Here is a 22,877-nt window from a genome sequence, read left to right on the forward strand (position 1 = left end):
TTATTTGACATGAATTTAGCAGTTAGATTTGTAAGCAGAGATGTAACGTTTAGGACAGAATGAGGAAACGAGTCAGCCAGAGGCATGAATTATTTCAGCTATTTTACATGGCCATTTTCACAATAAGTCATTTGAATTCATCTTCTACCAAAGAAAACATTTGCCTGAACAAGTGAGGGGCCCTAGATAAACATGCATTGATCACAGCAAAAACGTTAGGGTCACAGTATGGAAACAGTGTGGTCACATCCATCCAACCATCCATCTTCCATACCACTTCATCCATATTAGGGTTATCAGGCCGAAAGGTTGTGAACCGATCAATAGTCTATTGCAGGGCCAACATAATGACAATCACACACTCTCACGTTCACACATTCAGGCAATTTAAAGCCACAAAAGCATATTGTTGGACAGTGGGAGGAAACCCAACCATGCACACTGAGAACATGCAAAGTCTTCACATAAAGTCCCTCAACCAGGTTTTGAAGCACTGGCCACTATCTCACTGAGTGCTTTTTTGTTTTGTTTATTAACTTTTGCTACCTTCCTTCCTTCCTTCCTGACTGTGAGCAAAGGCAGGCATTATCGGTGTGTGTGGCCCTTTATGACATGCGATGTGTGCACGTGAGTGAGGGGAGCAGGTGATCAGAGCAGGCTTAGCTTAGTCATAGTTAGCAGTAAATGTATAGTTCTACAGGAAGCTACTGCCAAATAAATACTACAACGTCCATGCTGAGGACAACTTCGGCCCTGGAGCAGAGGTTAAAGTCTCCCCTGTGTTTCTCAACCACGGTCTGGAGGCTGAAGCAGGAAAGGTTAAACACTACACCTGGACAAGTCGCCAGTCCATCACAGAGCAAACCCAGAGAGACGGACCGCCACACACACTCACAGTCACACCTCGGGGCAATTGTAGGATCCCCGATTAACCTCACATGCTTGTTTTAAGATTGTGGGATGAAACCAGAGTACCCACAGGAAACCCACGTACACACAGACAGAACATGCAAACTCCACAAAGAAAGGGCCGAGCAGTATTTGAGCCCATACCTTCTCGCTGTGAGGCGAGAGCGATGACCACTGCTGCACCGTGCGGCCCCTCATTCACTTTAATTAATGCTATAGCGCATCAACACATCCTCAGTGGAGAGTTCTTCACTCTCCAGGGAGACGCTTACTAATTCCCTTTTAAAATGAGGCATTTTAGTCATATTTAACTACAGGAAATTATTATGTACTTTGCTAAATTTCATATAACTTATTCATCGATTTTTTTTTTTTAAGATTGAATGTATTGTGGTGCTGTGCGGGTGTGCTTGGATTTCTGCCACAGCCTGCAGTTTTCTACATGTGCTTTAGTGCTCTGTTGAGGACAGTGTTTCTCAGCTTTGATTCTGCGGACCGGCTGCCTTACAGCTTTTAAATGCCTCCCTGTGCAGCACACCTGATTCAAATGAATGCATCATCATCAAGCTCTGCAGAAGCCAGATAACGACTCATTTGTTTGAGTCAGGTATGCTGGAGCAGCGAGACATTAAAACTTGCTGAGCAGTGGGGCCCCCCCAGGTCCAGGTTTCAGCTGGGTTACAGCAAAGCTTGCCCACACAAAAAGTCTTCCTTTGTAGCCTCTGCAGAACATCATATCCATCCATGTGTATGTGTGGGATCTCGTCTTATTTAATGTTTTTATTCCGTTGCTCCTTCTGGAGAAAAGACTCTGTCCCAGTCCAATTTACACTGTTTTCTCACTGCCCTGTTAACAATGTTTTTTTTTTTTGTTTTTTTTATCTCAAATCCCTTTGTGCCCACCACTCTGAAATCTTTCCCACGACAAGATAACACTGCTGCTGGATAAAATTCCTCAGTTCTGCAAAAGAAATGTCCATGAACAAACTTGCTTTTAGCCTGACAGCAATTTATTTCGGTGTGTATTTTTTTTTTTTGTATTTCGATGGCAGCCTTTAGTCAAAGTAATGAAAACTGCTCCCAAAGTGCAGCACTCAATACAACCATTAAAAAATCTCCAACGCCAAACATATGATCTTATTGGTATTTGTATTATAGAACAGATGTATAATGTGAAATTTGATGGCTCGTTTTTATGTTTTTAGCCCGGGAGAGTGAATTAAATAATACGACATTGTGTTGGTGTTCCATCAATTTTTTTCTGGGAAAACTCCTCATATTTCTCACCCTTTCTTTTTTTTCTCTTGTTTTTCTATTGCAGTTCTGCAGATGAGAAGTTTCGCTGGAATAACCAAGGTAATATTTCATCCTAAATACCTTTATGGGTTTATGTCTTTATGTCCTCCTTTGTTTGGATTTCAGCACTGCACATTGCTGATTGTGCTCATTGCATTGGTTGCCATTGTAAACCTCCTCCTTCAGGCATTCACAATATATTGATGCAATCCTCCACAAACACTACGCTGGCTATGCACTCAAAAACACTCAACAGACTTGCTCTCTACACGCAAAACCCGGAGTAGAAAATGCTGTTTGAACTAAAACCCTCTGCCTCTGAAATCCCCCCTCTCATCAGTAAAGGTCAAACAACATTTTCAAATAATTCCCAGCATTTAGTTGAACCTGTTTGGGGTGCCAGATGGGAAGTGTTTTCCATAAACGACAGCAAGAATCAATGAGTATTCAGACAATTTGAAAGTCTAATGAAGACACTTCTTTGGCTTGACCACTTCTTTGACAGCAATTTGCTAAAAGAAAATACAAAATAAAAACAAACCCTGAAAAAAAACACCACTACTGCATGACTCTTAGGTTTTTCTCTCGGGTTCTTTGTCACGTTGAGACATCTCGGGTGTTGAGAGTAGATTGATTGTCTGAGTGCAGGGTGTCTGACCTGCCGTTGAATGGGTGGCCACCAAGGGAACTCTGACGTTTACTGATTAAAATGTTTCATTTGTAAAAGTTCCAGTGTCGTATGTGGTCCAGCATTACTCCAACTGCCAACCCTCAGAAATACTAAACTTACTCTTAAAAAAAAAGAAAAGAATTTCATCAATCCAGCCAGACCTTTTGATCTCATCTCTTGCGATTCTTTAAGAACACATCACTAATGGATCAAACGGGTTTAAAAATTACTTTTGGTTTTCATGTGCATTTCCGAGTATAAATCCAACATAATGCCGCAGACAGCTCTGGAAATGTTTCACCAACAACGTCAACATCATCCGGCTGCAATTTTGTCAGTGGAAGTCAATAAAATCAGCCTCCTAAATCCACTCGCTAAGGCCTCCACTATTACCGTTTCTCTCCCCCGTCTCGATAAGAGATTAATGTTGCTCCTAAGACTCATTTGTAAGCTTTTATCCCCCTTGGCAGCCTTCTCCAGCTTGAAGACACTGGGCATGTTATCAGCCTTTCTCTGACAGACAAACGACTAGAATCCAAGTACAAGGTGGACCCCTGTCCCACAAGATTTGTTGCAGGATTATCAGTTAATTTTTTACCCTTGACCCGGGAGTTCACCCTGGCATGTTGTTCTATAATGAGACGTAAGTGAGGCCACCTCTTTAGTACTTAATCAGCAGCAGACTAATAGAATCTGCTCTATTTGTATTTTGAGCGTCAACAGCTTCAAGATTACTGTGTCAGACAGCGAGTAGATTGGTGTGTAATATCGACAGAAGAGGGCCTAAGATCCTACGTAAAGTGCACTAAATTGCACGCTCACGCGAGAGATTGCGCTTTCGCATTTTCTTGAAATACTAAGAATAACACCATAAGCTATATCACAGACACACAGGAGCATTTAGATAAGGGTTTTTGCATGATTTAGATCTTGATTGAGTGCAATCAACTGGAAGCGTTGTGACTTTCATGTTGATTTTCTTGCATTTACCATAGTGATGCCACCTCAAAAAAATATGTAGTTTCACATGTTGATGGATGAATTTTTCAAACATAATGGAGCCTTACAGCTTTGAGGAGACTCAAGGGGCCATCAAAGTGTTCAAATAAAAGTCATGACCAGTCAGATGAAGAATTGCCCTTTGTCTATTTAGGTCTTCAAATAGACTTGAGGTTGACTTGATCCCCAGATGATTTTGGACATAGGTGGGGTACACCCCAACAGTCACCCCTTTGGACAATTTAAGCTCACCAATTAACCTTGCATGCAAATTATTGAGAGAAAAGAAGAAAAAAAAAAAGCAGATCCAATCTTCCAACATCCAAACAAATAGAAACCCTATAACAAACCAAGGTCTTCTCACTGTGATGCAGGAGCACTCACAACGAACATTCCTTTACCCAGTACTAGTGCTGAACGTTCTGTTCACCTGACTAGACAGGTGTGCCATAATCTAAGATCATATTGGTAATAGTGAGGTGATAGAAGCAAAGAGTTCCTGTACCCAATGCAGCCTGTCAATCCAGATGAGCACATACACTGATGCAAGTCCCATGTCACAGTTGGTGAAGGCTAAAACTGTCTCTCCCTCCACCTATATGTTTCTCCCTCATCAATGCATGAAGATGGCCAGAAGGACATAGAGGAGGAGCTGACGACAGGCCTGGAGCTGGTTGACTCATGCATCCGATCGCTTCAGGAGTCGGGCATCTTGGATTCACAGGACACGTCTACAGGAGATAGTAAGAATTTGTGTTTAAGGAGAATGACACAACAATTTATTTTGGTTTCAGTGTTTACTGATCCAGCTGTAACGACTGTTTTAAAATAAATAGTCATCATCCATCAGTAAGAGCTGATATTCACCTGAAACTGTAGTGGGGTTGATTAACCGGCTGGATGTGAAAGAATGTACGAAGAAATTAGTGTTCTGGAAGTAGAGGCTACAATTTACAGAGGCTCCCTGAATGCCTCACAATTCAATCTGTTTGGGAAAGATTGAACAAATGTTTTAAGATAAAAGAAAATACGAGTTCCAACTCAGTTACTTCAAATATTTTTAAGTTGAACCTGACTCTTATTCACTAAAGGTTGAGAACACATTGAGAAAAAATATTGGGGGGAGAAATTGGCCATCTGTCAAGCATCACCGAGCAATGGGGCTTATATGAGAGTCTGTTCAGTCCTTTCTTGAATTAAAAATTAAAGAAAGAATCAAGTCTGCAACTGTTTCTTTCTTTTGGCAAGTAGCTACTCTGATTAGCATGAGCTTATCAGCACTTAAATGCAGCACAAATTTTGTCTTTCACTGAATTTTATTACTTGCAGTAAAAGTGCGACTGATCCAAACGGCACGCTCAAACAGAAAACCAGCAATTCACAAAACCCATGTTTCTTGTGTGTTAGTGTGTCGAGCATGATTGCAGCTTTCCTATGATTTCCAACTGATGTAATTTAATTTTAAACGTCCCTTTTTCATGTTGCTCGAGAGAGACAGAGGAAATCAGTTCAGAAGACAGAAGGGAAAAACATTTCTAATATGTTTCCATTTCAGAATACAAAGTAGTTATTCATAAGAGCACTCAGTGACATCCTGAGCTACTCCCTGTGCCTCGCTGCTCCACGCTCGGTCCCGGGGATGATACCCATGTTTTTTCTATACTCCACCCCATGGGAGAGAGGTAGCTGTCAGGAGACATGCAGAGTCGTAGCTCGCGGTTTGATATGCTAATCCTTCCTTGCTGAGGTGTCAGCTGGCCTGCTGTTCATCGAGAGGGGAGGCACATCCACCAACATGCCACTACTGTAAACAGTGCAGGCTATACGTGCTCATAACCAGGCATGCATATACTTTATAACCTCGGGGAGAAGGAGAGAAATGGAGAGAAAGCTTGAGGCCTGTACTGTATGGATTAACTGCTTATGGCACACGTGCAAGATGTTTGTAGATGTATGGTCCACCCTGGCCAGTTGATCAGTCCATTCAGGATGTTTAAATATAAGTAAAAGCTCATTGTGTCTCAGAACCGAACAAACAACGCTCATATTTTTTTTCATCGAGCCAACATACTGACATGTACAGCCATCTTTGCTGCCGTTTTAACTATTTATAGGCGAAAATTACCATCAAACCTCATGTAGTATATTTGGATTTGCATTTCATTTTTTTGCATAGAAATAAGAAGCACACTCATGTTAATACAGAATAAAAAGTGGTCATCAGGACTGAAATGGTTAATAACTAGAAACGCAAGTGGTTTGACAACTTTGTCAAAGTAAAGCCACGTCTTCTATTACATGTCTGATGTTGTATTAACATAGTATTAACATTCTTACTCACGAACGTTTAACGGAAAAGCAATCTGTTTTGTTTTTTCCTCTGTTACCATGTAAGATGGGTTAGTTAGTCAACAAAACAAGCAGGGGGTTGTGTGTTTGATAAGCACAGTCGAAGGTGAGCCGCTCAGCTCGAGCTGCCGGCAAGTGGCAGAGGGGTGGGTGGAGATAGAGGCAGCAACTGTTTGCATATTCATAGCTGTGTGCGTGCTGAATGAAGCAAGTGTGTGGAGTTACATCCAAACCACTTTGAGGGATCAGAGGAGTTATTTTTTTTTCTTTTGGGGGAATAAAAAAGTGTGTATGTAATTTCAGTGAACAGGGATCTGGTTTTAGGTGTTTTGTCAGACACACAGGCAGCACAAATAGACACACCTCCATGCAACACACATGCTCATTACAGCAGGGTATTTCTATTTTATTAATTTTTTTAACCGAAGTCGCAGTGCAAATTTGTATGACGTAGCGGCAGAATACGCTCATGTATTCATGCTTCACGCTGCTTTGTGTGTGTGTGTGTGTGTGTGTGTGTGTGTGTGTGTGTGTGTGTGTGTGTGTGTGTGTGTGTGTGTGTGTGTGTGTGTGTGTAAAACCACAAAACCCACTTATTTTTCATTGCGCATGCAGTTTTATGTGTGTGATCCAAACTCAGCATTTGCCTCGAAAAAACACACACTAATGAAATATTAAAACGTGTCAATCGGGTACAGTGGCCACAAAAAAAAAAAAGAAAGAAAGAAACCTCTCAAGTCTTTGTGTGTGTAGAATAAAAAGAGATGAATGAGCTGAAACAAGTCTATTCGGGTCACAACTGCTTGAATGCAGGTGTATGCAGGGGCGCTGTGTGCTCCTGGATGGAAGCTGTGTGTGTGTGTGTGTGTGTGTGTGTGTGTGTGTGTGTGTGTGTGTGTGTGTGTGTGTGTGTGTGTGTGTGTGTGTGTGTGTGTGTGTGTGTGTGTGTGTGTGTGTGTGTGTGTGTGTGTGTGCGTGCGTGCGTGCGTGCGTGCGTGCGTGCGTGCGTGCGTGTGTGTGTGTGTCTTCACTCAAAACAGATTAGAAAATTCTGATCTTCTTAAGGCACCCCGTTACTTCCCTTCTCGTCCACCAGTGCATCCCAGTTTCTTTCCACTCACACCCATGCACTCACTTCAGACGGGTTCAGTGGAGCCTTCAGTGTTTGCCATTGGAGTGATAATGTATTTATGAAGCCCTTTGCTTCCCTTAAGGCTACTCTACCCATATGAAACACACCTAAAGTGGCAAACAAAGGCTGTGGAAAAAACCTCCCCTTGCTTTCAACATGCACATCTGGGTTTGTGTACGAGAGGCGGTGAACCCATTTGAAACGGGCCCGGAGTATAATTTTGCCTGCTGCATGATGCGTTTTCCTCTGCCTGTGTGCACTAATGTGTGTGCCCAAGATGTGCCTACACAAGACATGGAGGCCTTGACCCAGTAAACTCAGCCAGCACCCTTAGCTTGATATCACATTTTAAATAATGCAATATTACCAGCCACACTGCCTACAGGAGCTATTCGCTGTATTTTGAAGTGACTTTTCAGTTTGGTAAAGCTTTATTTTCCAACCAGTCTTATTCACAGTGACTCCTCTTGCCTTTAGCTGCTGACTTTATCTGTCCTGTGCTGTGGATATTGACCGCTGGCTCTAGGAGTTCTCTGTTCTTTAATAATACCCCCCCCCAAAAAAAAAGAGAACTTTCTTGTTTGATTCGTATACTGCTGGGACCAAAACTGACATCCGTTGATATTAGAGGCACAGTCACTGTTGATGTAGGAATTTACAAAGCAAAATGGTTATAGTGTTATTAGGAAGGAGTGACTATACTGTCTATGTATTAATGAATGCATGTATGCCTGAAGCTACTGGGGGATATAAATGACGTTATGAACCCCCAAAAAAGCAATATTTTTGTAATTAAAGCCATCTGGTCTTCATATCATTGCTATTGTCACTGAAAGTGAATTAATCAGGCACGCATCAAAAATTGATACATGAGATGGGGGAGATTTGTCTCAAGCTGTTCTTGTCTTTCTGTTCTTCCTCAAATTCCACCCATCCATTCAGCCTTTTAACCACTTTCTCCAGTTTTAAGCCAATCCCAACTGACTTCGTCACAGGTCGCCTCTCTATCTCAGGGCAGATCTTTCGCAAATTATACAGTTTATTCTTTTTCAGTTGTCCTGGATCATTCATAATTGTTCAGGATTTACAGCATATGCATTGTTCTTTGCTTTGCGTTGTTACTGTGTTTAATGTGTTTACTCTCATCTGTGCTGTCATTTGCAAGTGTCTTAGTTATGTGCCCCGGTCTCAGCAGGTTTGCATGTTTACATGGGAAATTAAATGATCCATGTGCAAATCACAGGAATGAAAATACTTTAGAATCACGAATGAGGCCGTGTGGGAAACTAAACACAAACACGGCTGCTCTGGATGTGTGTAACGTTTGAACCTGATGCTTTTAAGTCTGCTTGAAAACTACTATTGAGCAGGAAACTGAACCTATTTTCTTTAGAGAACAAAGCCTCGCTTGTTGAGAGAACAAGTCCTCCACCATTAGTATTCAAATAGTAAAGTTACACCAATCAGTCAGTGTATCCAAGATGAACATCAACACTCCAAAACACACCCAGTAAAAAAAAACCCAACAAAAAAAAAAAAAGCTGGTTAAACAGTTTAGGATTTCGGAAACGGTATGTTGGAAATTATTTTGGTATTCATTCATTTCAGTACTGTTTTATTGGAGTCGCATCATTTATTCTAAGGCCATTAACATGCAAAATAAATGTGACTAAATAAACTACAATAATTTCACAAGCAAAGAAAATATAACAACACTAACAAACAGGTCATCTCGATCATGTCTCCATCATGTAAAACAATTTTAACACTTTTACTGACTCAGAAGACAACCTGCTGGGTTTCTACAACCAAACGATATTACACTGAGTAAAACATTTCCTTTCTGGCAAGAGCATATTTTGGCACGTCAGAAATTTGAGGTGTTAAGAAGAACAGGGAAGTGATTAATCCTAAATTGTTGGACTTTGGTTGTTTTGTTTTGTTTTTTATCACAAATGAGTGACCAGTGAACAATTTCAAAAGTTAACTTGCCTCCAAATAATAAATTAAATTATTTTTCAAAATGACTGCTGGTGTATTGTGGAACAGTTTTAACAAGATGTTTGTTTGATGTTAGTTGTTTATTTTAATTAAGTTTAAGAAAAAGTGATTTTCCATCATGGCTGGTCTTGAATTTGGAGACGTGGCCTCTTAACTCACAAGCATCTGCCGCCAGGATTTATTTCCTTGCAGACATTTTCCCCCGACTCTCACTGTAGAAAACTGCTGTCTGTACTGAACGTTTCTGATTTATTATGTTTCAGAAGTTCCCCAGCCCAAATGTGCATTTATTCAGCTGTGGAAAACCTATCAAATTTTCATTCTTGAGTCCTTGAATTTAGTTTTTTTGTTTTTTGTTGAAAAGCATTAAAGGTGATTTGGGAAAGTGGCAGACACCCCGAACAAACGGAAACAAAATGACTGACTTGATGGCTGAGCAGCTGCTGCCTCGATGGCTGCTCGCTGTGCTATTCGCTGGATGAATCTTTGGAAGATTTGGATGGCAGCCTGAAGCAGAAGAGTTGTGGTAATAAAATTGAAAGAAAAAAACGAGCTGAGCTCGGAGGTGTTTCACACCAGTGCAGCGCTGATTCTGTATATTTACTACACTTGACAGACGATATAGCAAAGTGTAGATGATGTGTAATGATCCGGCAACTAAACTGAGCCACTCGTAATATTCCACAAAATGACAAAAACATGTTTCTATGTCCCTTTAAGGGAAAATGTTTCTGGTGGATTTCTTTTCGGTTTTTAATATTTATCCAAAGTGAGACAAAGCTTTCCAGCCTTGATGTTTTTTAAAGATGTGTTAAAGATTGACAATGATGAATTAATAAAACAATGAAAATCTGAACTGACCAGCCGAATGCATGAAGATGCTGCAGCCAAAGTTTTTTTGGGGGGGGGCACAATGATATTGCATCAAATTCATTCAAACTTGTCAGTTTGTGCTTGTTTAAGGGTTCAAAAATCTTTTGTCGTTTGAAGCAAAAGCTTTTCCCAAGTTGATCATATTGGTCATAATGGGTTTCATAAAAAGCACATTGCTCCTAAAGATTATACTCCTGCTTCTTTGTTAGGGAAACATTTAGAGTTGACATTATTCTAAATCAATGAGCCAATATTTCATTGGTCCAGCTGTCCTGAGATCAGACAGGGTGGCACTGCACCTCTCCCAATTTACACAATCTAGATTGATAAAACATTTACCAAGGATTGACCTATTTCTTCTCCCTGAGCATGAAAACGATCATGGTCCAGTGCAAACCTGATGCCAATCACTTATTTCTCATCAACAATACCACTGGTTCTCATGAGAGGCTCCTTTGGGCACATGATGCCAGGTGAGAGTTAAATAAATATGACACAGCTAATGCTTTTCCTTTCCCCTTAAAGGTCAACACTTACAGTGCACAAATGAGATTTTGTAGGTCAGGGGAGCAATATTGATCTATGTTTGTAGGTTGATCTTTGTTTCCTCATGAGAACATAAATAAATCAAAATTGTATTCAAAAAGTTCTGTAATTGTATTCAAAAGTTCAATTCTTGAAACATTCGTACAAAATTTGATATTTTCCTTATTATAGACAACCTATAAATAAGACACAGATTTTGTATCATATATCTGATTAATACCTTTCCATATGAAGATATTTATAATTTTGGGGGGGTTTATCTGTTCGATACTATTGTGTCACAGGAATGTCTTTGCAAAGTCCACAGAAAGGCCTGACTCTGAAATCGAAAAAGATTATTTTCACTGTGAAGTGAAATGATGAACCACTACATGCAGCCCACTTATTTATTATCAATGAATGTTTGAATGTGCGTGTGAAAGTTTCATTGTTGGCATCGTTGTAACAATTTTGCTGCTGAATTATACAGAAAAGTAAAGAGGAGACGGATATGGAAGAAAGTTATGAGCTATAAAGGAGAAATGGAGAGAAGAAATGAGTGGGTTTTAAATGGAGGTCAGGAATAGAGTAAGATTTAAGGGTCACAAAGCATAAGAGTGAGAGTAGAAAGGCTGGAATAACATAGTGGCTAAAAAGCAAATGGGTGTCTTGAAACAGGAGGATAAGTATTTGTGTTTGATTCTATTCCATTTTTCAGTTTGCTTTTTCATCGCCTCTCTTTATTTCAAGGTGTGTTACAAACCGACTTAAATTCATTTGTTGTAGTCTCATTCAATTCTTCTGTAAAAAAAAGAAAGAAAGAAAAGAAAAATAATTCATTGTATAACATGTGTGATGTAAACTGGGTTACAAAACGCCTTCAAGGCCACGAACAGAATAAATCTTTACACACAAAAAATTGGACGGTTACAGAAGTCGTCTCAAAATAATCACTTGAAAGCAACTTGACAGTGGAAGTGAAATCAAGTTTTAAGGCCTCTGTTTGACAGTGATCGCAAAGTTTGCCTGGGATTGCGACGTATCCTCGTTTGACTCCTCTCTGACTCTAAATCTATATCCTCTCTGCCTGCGAGACTTATTGAATTTACGTGAAACAAACGAGGTCTTTGTGCCGCCATCAAGAGTTCCTTTGCTGCTCGCATCCTTTGATGTTACTCGGCTCCCTCCTTTGTGTGTTTGTAAATTTCTTTTTCCTTTTCTCATTAGGACAAGGACTCCTTTCCCAGAGCGCATTGCAGCTCAACAACCAGGATGCCTATGCAGCCGCCGGTTATCACAGTAACCAGGGGCTTGCACTTGGGGAGTCAGGCCGAGGTGGACATTTGGGAGGGGCAGTTCACACTTACAACCAGGTAATTGCTTCCTTTTATCCCTCTTTCTTTCTTTCATATGTTGATGGTTCATGGTCATTTCCACCCTCCTACAGCCCCTCTTTCTAGCCCTCCCTCCCTTTCTCTTTAAGTCGTTCCCAATTCTGTTTTTTTTTTTTTTTTGCTTTCCTCTGCTGTCATGTCTTGTCCTCTGCCTCCTCCTCCTCCTCTTCCTCAATTCCACTGGAGTCTCATGTTTCTTTCCACTGTCCTCCACCTCCTGTAGGTGACATCTAGCCGGGCAGCTGCCCATCTAGCAGCCACAGATTCTCCTTCGCAGTCCCAGAGAGACTCATTTGCCCAGCAGGCCCTTGGCAGCGCCTTCCAGATGCCCACTGAGGGTGGGCCGGCACCTGTTGGACCATCCATGTATTACTCCTGTGCCACTTTGCCGGCTCAGGTACAAATCCCCAAAGACATTGCTGCTCCAGTTGTTGTGTGACAGACACTCTCTTCACACCTCCCTTGCGACAACCAGGCAATCATTCGGATGCAGGTTGCATACACTGTAATGTTTTTTAATGCAATGAAGGGATATTTCAAAGGATACCCATCAGTCATCACGGTAGCCCTGTGTTGCTGTTTTGTAGCCAATAGAAGCTATTGAAATAAAAAAAAATAAAAAACAACAACAATACCTCTTAGCTACATTGTTAAACGCGATCACGATCCAAACAATGATTGACAAAAGTAGTTAGAATGTACTAAACGTACAACAAGAACCTTCGTGAAATGATTCTCTGTTTTGGCAGTCTAACATGGGAGCTTGTAAACAGCCACAAAGCTGGCTCACTGTATGTGTTTTTCTTCTTCAGTAAGTCTTTAATCAATGAAATCATCACGTTGTCAGCTTGTCAACTTTAATGGTGCGCTGACTAGCTCCGCTGGCCATCGCCATGTCATTATCCTTCCATCTATCGCCCATTCTCATTTATCCAGCTCAGGACTACGACGGTTGGAGCCTACTGCCAGCTGACTGTGGGCAAAGGCAGGGCACGCTAACTGACCTCACACGCATGTGTTTGGACTGTAATATGAACTATAAAACCACAGTGCATGAAGGAGAATGTGTAAACCTTTAAAAAATTGGGTTGGTCCTACTGCGAGGCGAGTGTGCTGTATTCTGTATGTATATATTCCTGAAGGAAAACAGGTTCTGTTGTATTGGACCATCAGTAATTCATGCAACCTTCAGTAAATCTTTAAAAGTGGAAGTTTCTGATTCATGATTATTCACTTCATTTACGGTTCAATCAGTTTATTTGTTACAGCTATTGCCGGGGCAAATGAAATAGGTTTTTTTGGGGTGGTTTTTTTGTAATCACTACTGATGATTTATTGGATCAGTCAAAAGCACAAAGCAGAGACAAAGCACAAATCAAATCTCTGGGGGATCATTTTGTTGTTGTTTTTCCCTCTTTTGGCACACTGTGATTAATTTGTCTTGTGATTTTTAACATTTTTGGAATGGTGTGTTCATCATTTCTTCTTTTTTTTTTTTTATTTAACAAGATTTACTGATGAAGTGGTCGGGATTTGGCACCGTGTCCACCTCACTTTACATCTCATCCAAATTTCTTGCTTTTATAAACTGTACCTTTAAGCTGCATCAGCAAAGACCCTGCTAATATGTCTTCAACTCATTTGACACGAAAAAGAAAATACATGTTTAGAATTCTGATGGAACTTAATTTGGCGGCCTATTGCTTCCAGACCCATTTCTAGTTCATTTGCTTCTAAAAGTTCAGCGTCATCTCTTCATGTTTGGTCTGATAACCCCCAGCTCTTCATCAGGATGTTATCACAGATTAGAGTTTCTGCTCTCTGGTTTTCCAGCTCCGGGGGGAGTTGTTCATCTCGCTGAAAATAATGATATGAATAAGAAGAGAAGATGAATATTTAAAGTGAGTGACACTCGCCTTTAATGGAGTACAAATCTTGTATTACAGCGTGTGAGCTCCCCTCTGCAGGCAGTGGGATCCCCAACCAAGCTGCAGCGCTTGGGATCGGCCTCCGCTGACATGCCCAGCTACGCCACACTACAGAGGGTGTCCTCGCCCAAACAGTCACCCAGTCGGCTCGCCAAATCCTACAGGTTTGTCCAATCTAGTCCATTCGCTGTCCTGTTATTGCTTGAAGAGCCTCACGTAAGATTTTTACAATCCCCAAAGCACAAAGTACATCTGCAAGAGGTTGATCAATACTAATGACTCAACAATGACTTCATAGTTCTCGCTTCATAAAACACATATGGTCCAAAGCAAAGACATCGACTTAAGTTAGTTTAGTCAGACACACAATGATATTGTTGTACTTTGTCATAGCTCAGACTGCCTTAATTTGTGAAGTAAGAAGCCCAAAGCTTTTTACCTACAACAGAAATATTCCAGATATTCTTAAACCGTAATTTATCTGGTCTTGTTATAGATTTTTGGCACCATGCCTCTTTTCAAACAACATGACTTTCAGCTTTGTATTAGTCTTGTTTAATCATCAGTCACTAATTTGAAGTTTTCTCAAAACTAGCCTTTTCTTTATGCCGCTTGCAATTAAAGGCACCGCACCTAACCATCTTCAAAGATCCATGCATCGATTGAAGGCTTTGGTGCTCAACTCACAGCCGACAAATCTTTGCTTAAGCTCCTGAAGCACAGTTTTCACACTGAGCGAAGACAAACTCCCTAATGGACTAACAGACTGGTAGTGGGCCAGTCTTAACGATCACATGCTGTGTAGCCAAATGTTGTTCGAAAACACTGAACTTTATTTTAGGAGCACAAAGACTCTCCAAAGTTTTCCAAAGAGAATGTATGTGACAAGCGAATGTATATGTATATAAACATAAAAAATACATAAAAAACATATAAAGAAATTATAATTTGTAGATAAGTGATGCGCAATTGAATCAAACACAAAAATCTAAGGTGTCATGTGCCAAACGTGACAATTAGCCACTCTGGCCTCTGCCAATGCAGTGAATAATGTCAAGAAACGATAGAACTGTTTAATTGCATATTTCTGCTGATATACATCACTCCTGGAGCATTTCCACTGGAACATACAGGATACTTGGATAACACCAAGCCTATATCTCTTATGTTGTCTGAATTCAGAGTAACAACAGGTTGAGGTTAAATATGTGGAATATGGAAAGTTCTATCTGGGATGCACTGGCTGTTAATGGCCTCTGTCTGTGGAAAGACATCATTAGTAAGCACATACCTGCCATCCTGGTTATTGACCTTCATCTTCATCATTATGAAAATGTTGTTACAACAGATTGCCACAATTGTAGCCAGACATTTATAGAAAGTGTAGCTATTGTACTTTCTCTTAAGCAATTGTGTTGGTTTTGCATTGAAAACCTTGAATGTGTATGAAAAAGCAACACATTGAGTGATGAATTGTCACTGCTTCATTGTCCTCCTCCTGCAGCACCTCGTCGCCGATCAATATGGTAGCGTCGGGTGCCGCCGGGTCCTCCTCCCCTCTCACCATGGCAGCCTCCCCGGGGGGGAACCACACCTCGTCACCAATCCACCAGCTCAGCTCGGCGGTGGGAAGCTACGCCACGCTGTCACCGACCAAGCGAATGCTTCATCACATTGGCGCAGACGGCTACAAGATATCCCATGAGCTGTACGCCAACGCAACCTTGCAAAGGCCTGGCAGCCTGGCAGGCAGAGGTCAAGACAACTTCATTACGACTTCTTTTTTCTCCCCATGCATTTTAGGAAAAAAAATAAACATAATCAATATTTAAATGACAATATTAAATATTTTGTAATTAATTAGTTAAGATAGTTCTCTTTCATTGGTATGTCTAATCTTTTCTCTCCTCTGTCCTCCAGGCTCAAGATGTTCCTACAGCAGCCAGCACAGCCACCTGGGCTCTGAGCTGCGGCCCCTGCAGTCTCCTGAACACCACATCGACCCCATCTACGAGGACAGGGTCTACACCAAACCAAACCTGAGAGGACAAGGTGAGCGGAGATGGGGCCGTGGAGGCAGAGGCTAAGTGCTCAGGATGTGAAGCTGGTGTCCACAAATACTGAGTCCACAAAAGCAAATCTCTAAAGACGATGGGGGGAAAAAGGCAGAAGGTTCTACAGGTGGTAGATGAGCAGAAAGCAAACAGCTGGTGGACAGTCGAGAGCTGCACATATTTGTCGTAAGTGAAAGCAGCTTTTAACTGAAGAGATTCTATGAAACCTAATATATCTTCATGTTGATGTCTTATTCATAAACACTGTTATTGACCAGATGTACAGTGTCTGCTGAACGCCTGGTATCATTAAAAGAAATTAAAATGAATCTGGTCATATGATTTAACTTCGAAGGCTTTATGATTCATGATTGATTTAATGAAATTACTCTTAAGTGGACTTGTTCTTCATCACTTTTGTTATATGTTAAAACAATGAGAAACCTGTAGAGCTGCTGTTCTGCTTTCACCGAGCTTTATCATTAGCATTCACCATCGCTGCCTCATTTATTCTGAACTAAGTCCTTCTGAATGCAACATGAAGGCTCAGCTGTTGTTGCTCTTGTCATTCCAATAATGACCAATATCAGACTGCAGTCTTATATTAGACTGTATTCTATTATAATCTAGACTAAAACTACACAATGCTAACAGCTTTCGCCGATGTGTCACCTTAACTGAGTTACTCTCCCAGGTACCGTTTTGTTTGTATGTGCAGTAACTCTACAGCTGTTTAACTCAAAGAACTAACGACTGATTTTCAGTGCAAGAAATTACCAGTTTTCTGTATTTTGGAGTGATTGCCATAAAAATCTAAAACTTTGCTATCTATCAGTAATGAGACATATAACATGCAGCATTTGTTCCTGTGCTGCCTCAGTTTTGACTTTGCTTTCAAAGCTTTCTCAGTAAAAGTAATGATAAATCACAGATATACTACGAGTGTGTTCTTGCACCCTGTTCGGTACGAACCATTAGTTGAATCTAATAAAACTCTTTAAAGCAGAAGAGAGAGGCTATGTGTGCAAATCTTTAAAACTTTCTGTTACATTTCAACGAGGTAATAATGACACGTAGATGATGACAAGCGGAATGCTTCAAATAGCCCCGGACTATAAATAGCTACAGCATGTTGTAAATCCCCCACTGAACCATCTACATTTAGAAATCAGTGAGAAGAAGAAGCCAGCATAATGATACCCTGAATGAAGCGATTGATCCCCCCCAAAAAAGACCGAATGAAGAGAGGAGAAACCGACACAGTCAGGCCTCTCTCTCAGAAAGCAGTGGTTCGATGCTGTGGCCTTACATTGAAGGCTGATGTACATTCAAGGTTCCCTTCCATCTGATCGTACGGCGCTGTTTACCAGATCAGGTAGGCAAATCCAATTGGGGTCTCAATGGCAATTTGTCTCTCAGTCACAGTCTGTTAACTAATTAGTTTCAAGGCTGAAAATTAATCTCAATTAATCCCATGGGCGTTAGCTTGGGTGCTTTGAAATCAAAGCAAATTAGCCGTGTCCTAAAATGTTGTTGACGCCATGCCGGTGGGTTTGGTCGCCTGAGTGATGAAAATAAGCAAAATGGAAGAAATTGCCTCTCATTCGCAAAGTTTTGTTCCAACGAATTTTACTAACTGTTGATCGAAAGAATGCAAGTGCTTTCTATCGCAGCTTCCCACACACACTGATCAACCAATTCAATGCATCTCAATCAATATCTGGAGCCGTGTGGATGTGAGTAACAATAGCAGCTGAAGCCACATTCTCTGTCAAAGGCATTTTTTTTTTTTACGCTGTAGAAATCTCTTCAAGGTCAGTTTGAATACTTTCACTATGATGAAGAGTTGGAAACAGGCAGCCGAGCCGACACTTTACACCCGACTTCACATCACAGGTGAATTTCCCGGGGCCTTGTCGAGGTCCCTGTAGTTATCTAGTTACACACACACACACACACACACACACACATACACACACACACACACACACACACACACACACACACACACACACACACACACACACACACACACACACACACACACACACACACACACACACACACACACACACACACACACACACACACACACACACACACACACACTAAAAGAAATGACCTAGTTCACCTCCCTCAGAGCAAGCCAGCGTACCCTAGTGTTGACTATCATGCCCAAATCGTTCCTGAACTGCTGTTTAACAAGAAGACAATCTCTCTCTCGGCGTGATCCCTGGCAGTTTGGCTTTTATTGGGCTGTGTATGACAGTGTTCTGATATCTGCACTGGATGTCAAACTGCCCTGAGACCCTGAATCAGTGGTATCAAAATGATCTCCGTTGTGCGGCCACAAAAAGCCAAAGGTGATCTCAAGTGTGGCCTCGACAGTAAAATGACATCATACTAACCTTTAAAATTTCACTCCTAAAGCTTCTCTTTGTTGTAGTGCCAAGAGACGTCATGAAAAAAAAATCTACATTTAACTGAAAGCCACGTATGTGACACGTATGTATTAGTAATGAATAAACCATCAGCGCTTAAATAAAACAAATAGCTTAGCACAATGATGAAAATGGGGAAAACCGTTACACTGGCTCTGTTAAGGAAATAAAGTCAACCTATATGTACCTCAAAAGTCAGGTAATTACCATGAATAACTTTCAAAGGCAAAGCATCATACCTGTCTTATTGTTGGAATTTCAGCTTGTATACTATACATGCAGTTTACGTTGAATTGATATTGTTTAATTAATAAACATTAATATTAATATTAATGTTTATTAATATGAATACTTGAAACAATATAGATGATTTCTCAGTGGAAGAGTATCAAATGTCTTTTGGGATTTCTGTGTCAAATTCCAAACTTTTTTGGTGGAAAAGGTGTTTATCCACCAACAAAAGGGACTGAGTTAAGGGACTTAATAAGATAAGGATTTGTGAGGTGATTTAGTAAATTTTCCAACTTCATGTTGAGAAGACATTGGAATGAAAAGTTTTATGTGAATTTTACATAAAAGTAGCTCAACGGTAAGCAGTGAAATAATTTTCTGTATGTTTGAGCTCAAAAGGCTTCATACTTGCAGTATGTAAACATGGTCACTTCAGCAATTTTGCACTGTCTTTTTGCATGCTTATTAAATTGTTTTCTTCTTTCTTTCTGTTTGTTTTTCTTTTGTCAAATGAAAAGTCAGATCTTTTAGTGAGTTCACCATGATGCTTCCCCACCTTGTTGACTTTAAGTTGCCTTTTGCTTTGTTTTCTTTGTTTTCTTCCTTTTCCACTTATTGCCGCCTGTGCTGTGTCGTTCCTTTGGTGATGGTGTTGTTGCTTTCTTCTCCTGCATGTGTGCGTGCGTGTGTGTGTATGTGTGTGTGTATACATTCCTTTTATCTTTTAAACCCTGCTCCTCCTCCTCCTCCTCCTCTTCCTCGTCCTTGGCGCTTTCAAACCTCCAGTGGTGAACCAGTTGTACCAAGAGGTCCTCAACTATCTGCTCTGTCCCTACGCTCCTCTTCCCGTCTTAGCCCCGCCCTCCCCTGGTGTCGACCCAATCCCCTTGCAGCGAACGGGAAGCCAGAGTGCCGCCGGCACCTTCCAGAGAGGCAGCTTCGCCACTGGAGGCGGGGCAGCCGACTACGCCAACCCGTACCGCACTCTGCAGTTCTGCCCATCCACCGAGTCGCCTTACAGCAAGTCGGGCCCCGCCCTCCCCCCCGAGGCCGCGCTGGGACGGTCCCCATCGGTGGACAGCATCCAGAAGGACCCAAGGTGACAAAATCTAAACAATTTTTACATTGAATCAGCTCTGGCTTGTTGATGAAGCCCTTTGCTCTGCTCCCTTTCCACGTCCACTGAACTTACTGAAGGCCAGATTCACCAAAGCAATGAAAGGAAAACTAATTGCACATTTAATAGTTATTCATTTATTTCATTTATCAAGTTACATCTCATCCACTCAAGGTGAGAACTGGAGGTGTGACTTAGTGACACCGACAGCTTGTAGCGGTAGATAAGCGACTGGGGATTTGACAGTCGTGGACATTAAAAAAAAAAAAAAAAAAAAAGTGGTTGAATCTGGGCTTTAGTATGAGGCACACATCTCGCCACATCTTTCACTGTCCTCTCTAGTTTCCCTGCTCCTACAGCTTGTTCACACTGCTTTATGAGTGCCTGTGTACACCTCGAGCTCCAGTTTAAAGTTTGCTATCACTGTTTGGAGTGGAGTGCCACTCTGTCAGTGACAGCCAGTCACGTCCTGTGCTGCAGGTAGACATGCTTAATGTGGAAAGAGTCTGCATGAAGTCTGCTTTTACACCAGATGGGCTCAATGTACGAGTGTGGTTGTGCGAAAGAGAGGCAGTGACAGCCCGATGATGAAAATAAAAAGAGCGAGAGAGACACAAACACGGACAGCATAATGGCTGTTTTTATCACTCTTTTGTCCTAGTTAAAATCAAGTGAAAAGTACTATTTCAATTGTGTCTCAGGTTTTGCTTTTTTTCTTTTCCTCCTTAGCCGAGTCTTTCTGACTAATGACTGCATGGACTTAGCTGTCACAGTTAGAAGCAGCCTAATTAAAGTTGAAGTGTCTCTTTGTGACATTTCAGCTCAGGTATAAGCAGCAGTTGGTTTTTTGGGGGGGCTTTTTTGCACAAATATAATATGTCTAATGAGGAAGTCACTTGGTGCCGAGTTGCTTATTATATCCTAACATTTGGAAACTCTTCATGTATGGTCAGGAAAGGTGACTCACTGTTGTTGCTGTCGTCGTCGTTGCCATTGCTTTCTCCTTCATTGTCCAAGTGTTTTATTTCTCTGTGCACATTACACTCACATTGTCTGTTCGGTCACTCTTTAGCTCCGGCTTCATTGTTGTGTAGCACTGACACATCTGCACCGCTACATTTGGAGGACTGACTTGTGATGCATGGCACTGTGGCTTCACGTTCACCACATGCACACTGGATGTCAGTGCTGAAGCTATTTGAGTAGCTTGTTGTCCTTGCTGCATTAAAGGGAGGGTCCATCAGGATTATCTACAGCAACACTATCGTCATGCACGTCCTCAATATCCCAATCAAAAAGATGATTTACATTTTGTTTGTTCATCTTTAGAAATACTGTGGTGATTGGATTCATCATGAAGGTGACAAATAAATCATCATCATCCTTACAACTACTATTGTTGTAACAGAAATATCAGTGCATTGGGTGGAACTATTCACATCTGCAACACTTTGAGCTTGTGTCCATGTAGCGTTTTAGTTTGGTAGGAAATACTGACGGCAACATGGAGGTAATGGAACTGATTTACTGAGATCCTGTATTAGGTGTGCTCATGCGCTCTCAAATAGATTTCAGTTTTGGTTTTGCATTCGTTCTGCAGATGATCAACTAAGAATAACATCATGAACGACGCCAGTGTCAACCAGAAGTACTGAAATGAGAGTTAGGCCTGTTTAAGGACACAATCTTCTGGACACGGTGTCGTTTCTATGTGTGTTCGCGTTTGCAGTGGAGCCATTGTGTGGTGCTCTGACCCCACAGCAACAAAATAAAATGTGATACTATGGAGATGTGTTCGTCGCAAAATGTATTAAATGCATCTCAGCAAATACGTCAGAGTCTGTCATAAAAGAAAAGAAAAGCGCAATACAGAAGATGCACTGTCACAAGCGAAGGCAGCTAAAGAAATGCCTCTCTGCACAATAACAACTGAGTCTCTGCTCAAGGCTAAACACACTTGCACCACATTTTTAAACTTGTTAAAATCAGAAGCAATTGTAAAGAAATCTTTGAAAGGTTTTAAATCACATTCTGCATTATACATTCAACTATTAACATAAACTCCTCCCAGTGTTTTGTGCAATCTGGTACACAAACAATATTCCATATTCATAAAGGCAAATAGTTTGTTGTAGTTTGCCCAAATTTCAGATGTGATCCTCAATGCGTCCCGTTACTCGATCAGATGGTAATTGAATGCTTCCAAAATTGAATATCCGCCCCCATCTTTATTTGCACAAACCTTTGGCAGATCAGGCTCGATGTATTCCCATAATGCACAGAGGGAAATCTCCACGTCAGTCAACATCAAGCTTATGATAACACTCACCAGCAACAACATACAACAGCGAGTTAAAAACAAACTTCCTCTTCATTTACTTTGTTGCTATGGTGACGCTCACACTTCATCTCATGTATGACTATTTACCTGGAAAAAAAGCAACTGTGGTGACAACACCTGAAAACTCACACATTGTTATTAGAAGCACTTCAAACATGCACACCAAGAATCTGACAACTCCCAAATGAGACAACGTGTGCAACACCTCCTTAAATGGCTCAATGCTGCATTATTACTTTCCTCATTACCCGCAATTGGAAAGAAATTGCTATGTGGACACAATCTCCAGAGTGGTTGTTGGACTAAGATAAGGAAACGTGCCCCCAGTGCAATCGAAGGTTTAAAATGACAAAATATACATAAAGGCATGAAATGGGTTACTTTTTTTTCCTCTATATATCTTTTTGTGGGATTTATTGACACTGCAGCTTGTCAAAAGGCTTATCCTTCCACTCCAATTGTAGCTTTTAAGTTTGGACACTACAATCATTCAAATATGATCATTCCCACATACCATGTGAAGAAACATTTAAAATGTATCAAGGAAGTTTAATCTGAAACATTTTATATTTTAAGATTTAAAAAAAATTTTTTTTAACCCAGTTTAATGCATACTA

The 22,877-nt window shown here is 40.9% G+C and overlaps 1 protein-coding gene across 1 annotated transcript in view; it reads left to right on the plus strand.

Annotated features, from left to right (window-relative positions):
- The window catches only part of ctnnd2b (catenin (cadherin-associated protein), delta 2b), a gene marked incomplete at its 3' end in the record, with an annotated part of 156,874 nt that overhangs the window by 79,715 nt on the left and 54,282 nt on the right, over positions 1-22,877 (plus strand). The window contains exons 4-11 of the mRNA XM_080503751.1: positions 2,231-2,265; positions 4,501-4,617; positions 11,982-12,127; positions 12,372-12,545; positions 14,095-14,240; positions 15,581-15,825; positions 15,997-16,146; positions 19,589-19,901. Coding sequence (XP_080359877.1) covers positions 2,231-2,265; positions 4,501-4,617; positions 11,982-12,127; positions 12,372-12,545; positions 14,095-14,240; positions 15,581-15,825; positions 15,997-16,146; positions 19,589-19,901 — 1,326 coding nt within the window. The remainder of the gene's footprint in view (positions 1-2,230; positions 2,266-4,500; positions 4,618-11,981; positions 12,128-12,371; positions 12,546-14,094; positions 14,241-15,580; positions 15,826-15,996; positions 16,147-19,588; positions 19,902-22,877) is intronic.

This window comes from Blennius ocellaris (assembly GCF_963422515.1).
Source record: "Blennius ocellaris genome assembly, chromosome: 10".
NCBI lineage: Eukaryota > Metazoa > Chordata > Actinopteri > Blenniiformes > Blenniidae > Blennius > Blennius ocellaris.